Below are 8324 nucleotides of genomic sequence, written 5' to 3' on the forward strand. Positions count from 1 at the left end.
TAAAAAATATTCAAGCACCATTTAAGAGTGGAACTCAATAGAGTAAAATTGTCTCCACATCCCTGGTGCAGTGGGCTTTTGAGACGAGTGGAATTTCCTACTCAAGACAGGATTAAAGCGCTGAGTGGGTACCAATAGTTTGTAAAGAGGAGACCAAGAGACACCTTTCAGGATGAAGGTGTTGGTCGCCCTCTCAGGTAATGGAATGTGACAAGCTGAAGGGTTGCTGAAATCAGAGTGTATGTAGTCGGTAGATGAAGAAGGAAGTTTAATTAACAGTTTTTATTCTCGTTTGGTTACTAAAATGAGGATTGTAACTGTCATACATATTCCCTCCTTGTATTATTTCAGATCTTCATTCTTAACAAACATAATGGGAGGAGGAGTTAAGATGGCAGATGTGTAGGGGACCCTGGGCTTGTGTCATCCCTGAACACAGCTGGATATTTATCAAATGTTTCTGAGCTAACAAGAAAACAATTGGAGGACTGAGAGAACAAAAAGTGCTAGTCTGCAAGTAGAAAATCAACACGTTTTGGAATGTAGGCGGTGTGGAGTGTTGTTCTGGGGAGGAGACATAGCTGTGGTGGTGGGGCAGGGAAGGAAACTACTCCCTGAAGCTACCACAATTAGGATGAGCAGCAAAGAGGAAAATTGTTTAGATTTCATTTCGTTCTGAGTTCATCATAGAAATCCACCCACTTGAGGATATGGCTGGTCAATTTTAAAGCAGGCTGGAATCTAAAACAATGTTTTTAAAGATACAACTGGGATTGAGCAAATACTGAAGACACTCCGAAATCACTTCTTGCAGAGATAAAAGAAATAATCCCTTGTCAGCCAAAAATAAAAATGCTATTACAGATATGTTGTCTCAAATGCATGAAAAAGGAGGACAGATTAAAGAACATCATGTTGGGGAAAATAGAAGATAACATGGTGGAAAATCATGACAGAACAGTAGAGGGAAACAAAGTAATTGTCCCTAAAGGTAGACATAGGGAATTCAGTGACTTATTAAACAGTAACATTCTTTTGATAGGAGGTGCAGAAAATGAAGACTGAGAAATGGTGGCAGGTTTATTCAATGAAATAATTCCTGAAATGCCTCCTAATCAGAAGGACAGAGACCTCAACATCCAGGAAGCATCCCTGAACTCTCATGAAATTCAACAAATTTGACCTTTTCCAAGGCATTTCATATTGCATCTCACAAAATATGCACACAAAGAAGGAATCCTGAAAGCAGGAAGGGAACTGCTGTCCTGACCCTCACAGCCATCAGTCTAACAGCATCTGGACGGTGATGCTCAGATTCAGCTTCCACAGAATCAGCACATCCCCATATTCTGGAAAGGTTGATAAATCATCATCCTTACACTAAAGTTCCACAATCTCCCAGCCCCCTGTTACCTTTGTAAAGGTTCTCCCTCCATGTGTCCACTGGGTCTTGTTCACGGAGTCCTAGGAGTGTCCACAGGTTCATCCTCTGTGTAGGAGGGAACATGTGAGAAATCCACCCTTGACCCCATGTATGGAACCTATCAGGGACTCATCACAACAAATGCAGCAGAAAACACCAGATCATCAGGGCTTGGATTCTTGTGTCACCAATATCTTAGCCTGTGCCTCCTGCTGGAACATCCTACTTGGTCTGCATGGATCAAACAACAGACACTCATTCCCACAGTTCTGGAGTCTGGGAAGCCTGAGGTCCAGGTGCAGGCAGATGTGGTGTCTAGAGAGCGCCCACGTCCTACCATATCCTTTCCTCAAAAACTCACATTGGGCCACAGGGCAGTGAGCTTTCCCAGTCCTGATGTATAAGGGCCTTGGTCCTATCATGAGGCTGCACCCTCCTGACCTAAGTGCTCCCCTAAGGCCACACCAACTCTTCCCATCACAAGGGCATTAGGTTTCAACATGGGGAAGGTAGAGGTCACACACAGTGGGCTGATATCAGCACCTGAAGGATAAATGATTTATATCCTGGAAGTGGAAGGCTCCTCCAATCGAGCTCCTCACCCTGAGGATCCTTATAGATCCAGTGGAAGCTTCTGGTCTCTGCACAAGGACACACATGACCTTCAGAATCAACTGATAATTTGGAAGGGGATAGATTCCACTTCATCTTCTGGGTGAGTCGTCAGTCCACTTTTATAATCACATCATAATTTTTGCCTCTTCTCTGATTATATTTCTCATTTATCACTACATCAGGTATTATTTTTTTGTGCATGGATTGTAGGTCCCTCTTTTTAAAAAATTGTATTCATTTATTCATGACAGACACACAGAGAGAAGATTTAGAGACACAGGCAGAGGGAGAAGCAGGCACCATGCAGGGGGCTTGATGTGGTACTCGAACTTGGGACTCCAGGATCATGGCCTAGGCTGAAGGCAAACCACTGAGCCACCCAGGGATGCCGGATCCCTCTAGTCCTTGTGGTACATGGAGATATTTGAGCAAATAGTAAATAAGTGTAAGCAACTCTGTCTTCTGTGCATATAAAGTAGCTGTTTTCCTAAAGAATGTAAGTTTTCAAATCAGAAACCAAATAGTTAAGAACAAATTCCTGGTCCAGAGAGGCTCCCTGGGGGGAAACAGCTCCATGAAGAGGAAGTGCAGACCCTGACAGGAAACCTGCCCAGAACATCCCTCTGCACTTGCTCCTGGGCCTTCATGACAGAAGTGTTGAGGAGTGTGCACCCCTGGTGGTCCTGATCCCCTTCTACAGGGAGGTTTGTGTCTGGGCTCACACTGAGATCCTCTCACTGTGTCACTCGTACAGTAATACACGGCTGTGTCCTCAGCTCTCAGGCTGTTCATCTGTAGATACAGCGTGTTCTTGGCGTTGTCTCTGGAGATGGTGAATTGGCCCTTCACAGCATCGGTGTAGCTTGTGCTACTTCCATCGCTGCTAATGTATGCAACCCATTGCAGCCCCTTCCCAGGAGCTTGGCATACCCAGTCCATGTAGTAGCTATTGAAGGTGAATCCAGAGGCCACACAGGAGAGTCTCAAGGACCCCCCAGGCTTCACCAGGTCTCCCCCAGTCTCCACCAGCTGCACCTCACCCTGGACACCTGCAGACAAAATAAATCATGGTCAGGACACTGTCCCATATCCTCTGTTTCTCTCATCCAGCCCCCCCACACACACACATACTCAAAGTCTCTGGTTCTTCACGAATTACCTTTTAAAATAGCAACAAGGAAAGCCCAGATGAGCACAGACTTCATGGTGAGTGGTCTGTATTCTGTCCTGATTCCTGCATTGGGTCACCTCAGGATCCTGGGGCTTGGCCTCCTCTCCCAGCTGCAGGTCAGGGCTGGGATGGTTTAATCAGTGGAGGGAGGGCCCTATTTGCATGTCCTTTGAATATATAATCAGCACCCAACCTATATTTGAATCCTTACAAGTTATTAGCAAGGATTGCTTTACATCTGTAGGCCACTGTGTGTAATATCTTGTGACATGATGAAGTGTTCAAACCTATGAAAAAATTACCTTTGCATTTCTTTATGACTCTTAAAAATTTCTCATCAATTTAGGTACTTTTAGTGGACAGTATTTTACTTCCTTCAGAATATTTAATTTTACATATTATATTTCTCACACCGGTGTCAATGTAACAAGTTTTTATAAATTACCTTTTAAATACTTTATTGTTAGGGATGCTGGGGTGGCTCAGCGGTTGTGGTCTGCCTTCTGCTCTGGGGGGGATCCTGGAGTCCAGAGATCCAGTCCCACATTGGGCTCCCAGCATGGAGCCTGCTTCTCTCATTGCATGTGTCTGTCATGAAAAATTAAATAAAATCTTTAAATATAAATTATTGGTAGTTACTGTGTGGAAACCTAGATTTACTTTGTTTGTTGATTTTGTATCCTATATATTCCCTGAAATTGTTCATTAACTAGGGTTTGGTTTTGGAGCTTATTGGGTTTGACCTTGCAACAGATCATGTCATATGGATACAAATAATTTTTTCTGAATCTATTGATTTAAGTATTTATTATTCTTAGTTTCTTAAATTTCCTGGATTGGAATTCCAGTCATTCCCACAGTACGGGTTTCCTTCTCTTCTTCTTGGTTATTTGTCTGGACTAATTATTCTGTAGACATATGACAGACCTAAGTGGAGATGTATTTCATGTTGCATGTGCATGAGCTCCCTGGAACACAACACAGGGACAATGACTAAAGTAGGCAGCCCTTGTGCTTCTTACACAACAGAACGTTGGGTTTGTGGAGATATTAGACCAGGATATTGGGTTTGGGTCAGTAAATTAGTGAGGAAATGACAAGAGTCGTTTGCACTGCCTTCTGGGCCCCATAGACCATTCTAGTGAAGACGATGGTTCACCCCTCCTGGTTCAGAGAAGGGAATTTTCCCATGGGAGATTTAGTTCCTTCCAGGAAGGTGACAGAGGAGTTTCAGCCTCTCTGTCCACTGAATTATTCTCATGTGATTTTTTTCACAATAATCCAGAGACCCAGCTGACATATGGGGTGGCACAGTTTATTCTCCTTCAGTATAGCATGTTGAATACTCATGGTGGGAATGACCCCCTGTGTGGGTCCTGACTTGACAGAAGGGCTTCAAGTTTTCATTTTTGAATGCACTGTTGGTTGTGGGCTTTCCATAAAATGTGACTAACTCATGACACAATCTCTTATCCCTCGATTGTTAAGATATTTTGAAGATAAAAGCGATTTAGACATTGTCAAGCAGTTTTAAGCATCATAGGAAAGAATCATGTACATCCAATCCTTCACTCTGTTAATACAAGGGCCCCATTTATGATCTGGGTGTGTTGAAGCATCCTTGCATCCCAGGGATGATTTCCTCTAGGTCATCCTGTGTGATCTGTGCATGTGCTGTTGGATTCAGGATGCCAGGATTTTTGCATTTATGTGCATCTGAGATATTCTCCATGAGACCCTTCTTGTGGGGTCCGTGGTGTGGGTTTGCTGTCAGACTCATCCTGTCCTCCTTAAATCAATTTGGTCATGTTCCATTCTCCTTAGGTTTTGGAAGATGTTGAAATGTTTTGGCCTTAATTCTTAAAATATTTTGAGTATTTGTAAATATAGCCATTTGATTTGGCCTTTACATTACTTTATTTTTTTAAGTTTCATTGTTTTCTTTGAGGCAGAATTTTTTAAAGATTTTATTTATATATTTATGAGAAGCACAGAGAGAGAGGCAGAGACACAGGCAGAGGAAAAGTAGGCTCCATGGGGGGAGCCTGACATGGGAATCAATTCCAGGTCTCCAGGATCAGTCTTGATCCTGAGCCACCTGGGTTGCCAAACCCCTGAGCCACCTGGGTTGCCACAGGGAGAGTTTTTGATAATGGTTTCAGTCTCCTTATCTATTCCGTTTTGTTCATTTTTCATTTCCTCATGAAACAGTTTAATTTTACTGGAAATACTAGTAATTTTTTAATTTGCCTCAGTTATCCAATATCTTTGGTGTGTGTTGAGCTAGATAAGTTCATTGTAGAATTGAATTCAAGCCTTTAATCTGATAAGACATTTCCAAATATCTTCTCCCATTCTGTAGGTTGCCTTTTAATTACTGTGAGTGATTCCTTTGCTGTGAAAATGCTCTTTCCTTGATGAAGTCCCTATAGTTCATTTTCCTTTTCTTCCCCTTGCCTCTGGAGACACGTCTGGAAATGGTTGCAGCTGATGTAGAAAAAGTGCTGCCTGTGTTCTCTTCAGGATTCCATTGGTTTCCTGACTCATATTTAGATCTTTAATCAATTTTGAGTCCATTGTTGTGAATGATGTCAGAAAAGTGTCCCCTTTTATTCTGCATGTGGTTCTCCAATATTCCCAAAACCATTTGTTGAAGAGATTTTCTTTTTTCCATTGGATATTCCTTCCTGTTTTGTCAAAATTTTTTGACCTTATATTTCAGGGCCCATTTCTGGGTTCTCAAACATTTCTATTTCACTATACGTCTGTATTTGTGTCAGTGCCATACTGTCATGATGATCACAATGTTGTAATCTACCTTGACAGCCAGAATCAGGATGTCTCCAGCTTTGCCTTGCTTTTTCAGGATTGCCATGGCTATTTGAGGTCATTGTGGTTCCCTAAAAATTTTCAGATTGTTTGCTCAAGCTCTGTGAATAATGGTGGTGATATTTTTATACACCTACCTGGAATGTGTTACTAGCTCTTGGTAGCACAGATATTTTATCAATATTTATTCCACTAATCTATGAGAAGAAATATTTTCAATCTACTTGTGTCTTCCTTACTATCTTCCATAAGTATTATGGAATGTTGATACTGTACATCCTTCCCTCTTTGGTTAGGATTTTTCTTCATTATATGATTATTTCTGGTGGAATTATAAATTTCATCAACTCCTTGATTTTCTCTTTTTCTGTTTCATTTGCACTATATATAAAATCCACTGACTTCCTTGTACTGATTTTAAAATACAATTCAGATTTTGCTGAATTCCAGTATCAGTTGTAACAATTTTTTCACAGCAATCTTGGGATTTGAACTTAAAGTAACTTGAGTGTGAAGAGTGAAAGTTTGACTTTTTCTTTGCTGAGTTGGAGGACTTTTCCTTCTCTTTGTTTTCTGATTGTTGAGGCTAGGACTTCTAGCACTATGGTGAAGAACAGTGGTGATGGTGGTCATCCCTGTCCTGTTCCTGATCTTAGGGGAAAAGCTCTCAAATTTTCCCTTGGAGGATGACATTCCCCATGTGTCTTCTGTAGGTGGCCTTTATGAATTTGAGGATGTCTCCCTATCTCTACACAGCAACATGTTTTTATCAAGAAAGTATAATCTCTTTCGTGAAAATTTTTTGGCCATCAGTTGAGAGGACAAAAAAGGTCCTTTTCTTTTATTAATGACTCAAATCCCATTGTTTGATTTGCAGGTGCTGAACCATCCTTGCAGACCAAAATTTAAGCCCGTTTGGTCCTGGTGAATTATGCTATTAATGTACTGTTGGATCCTGTTTCTTAGGATCTTTGTGACAATTTCGCATCCATATCCATCAAGTCTGTAATTCTCCTTTTAAGTTGGATCTTTGTCTGCGTTTGAGGTCAAAGAAATGATACCCTCAGAAAATGAACTTAGAATTTTCCTCTAATTTCTATTTTTTGGAACATTTTCAGGATAGATATTAATTCTTTTTAAATGCTTGTTGCATTCCCATGGGCAGCCATCTGTCCAGGACTTTTGATTGTTAGAAGAATTTAAATATGTTTGATTTTCATTTCTTGGTTTTGAGTCTGTACAGTTTTCTATTCATTCCTGTTTCAGATTTGGGTGTTTCTTCATTTATAGGAAGACATCCATTTCTTCCAGATTGCTGAATTTGTTGGCATGTTATTGCTCCTAATGTTCTCTCTCATTAATAATTTATTTTTAATTTATTTATTATATATTTTATTTAAGTTCAATCTGCAAGCATATAGTAACACCAAGTGCTCATCTCATCGCGTGCCTTACTTAGTGTCCATCACCCAGGTACCATGTCCTACAACACACCTCCCCTTCTGCAACCCTTTTCCGAGTCCCAGAGATAGGAATCACTCATGGTTTGTCTTCCTCTCTGATTTACTCTCACACATTTCCCCTCCTTCCATTATGATCCCATTCACTATTTCTTATGTTCCACATATAAGTGAATCTATGATTATTGTACTCTGACTTATTTCATTGCCATAATACCCTGTAGTTCCATACACATTGATGAAAATGGTACTTACTGATCCTTTCTAATGATGGAGAAATATCCCTTTGTATATATAAACCGTATCATTTTTATCAATTCATCTGACAAAGGTCATCATGGCTTCTCTGAGAATTTGGCTCTTGTGGACATGGCTGCTATAAACTTCGGGTTGCAGGTGTCCTGCCGTTTCACTGTATGTGTATCTTTGGGATAAATCCCTGACAGTGCAATTGCTGGGTCATAGGCAGATCTATTTTTAAAGCTTTGAGGAACCCCACACAGTTTTCCAGAGGGGCTGCACCAGTTCACATTCCCACCAACAGTGTAATATGGTTCCCCTTTCTCCACATCCTCTCCATTTGTTGTTTTCTTTCTTATTAATTTTCCTATTCTCTGAGGTGTGAAGTGCCAGCTGAATGTGTTTGGATGTGCTTTTCCCTGATAGAAAGTGATGTGGAGCATTATTTTCATGGACTTGTTGGCCACAAGTAGGTTTTATTTGGAGAAATTTCCGTTCATGTTTTCTCCCCATTTCTTGACTGGATTCCTTGTTTCTTGTGTGTTGAGTTTAAGTTCTTTATAGATGTTGGTTACAAGTTCTTTGA

General features: G+C 40.8%; 1 gene segment (V, D, J or C); it reads right to left on the reverse strand.

Moving 5' to 3' along the window:
• Positions 1-1281: 1281 nt before the first annotated feature.
• On the reverse strand, positions 1282-3243 carry LOC121492644. The segment is given in 4 exon segments: positions 1282-1349; positions 1414-1489; positions 2777-3087; positions 3198-3243. Coding segments are annotated over 4 exon segments (501 nt in total).
• Positions 3244-8324: the final 5081 nt, after the last annotated feature.

The sequence above is a fragment of the Vulpes lagopus genome, chromosome 6 (assembly GCF_018345385.1).
Source record: "Vulpes lagopus strain Blue_001 chromosome 6, ASM1834538v1, whole genome shotgun sequence".
In the NCBI taxonomy this organism is placed as follows: Eukaryota; Metazoa; Chordata; class Mammalia; order Carnivora; family Canidae; genus Vulpes; species Vulpes lagopus.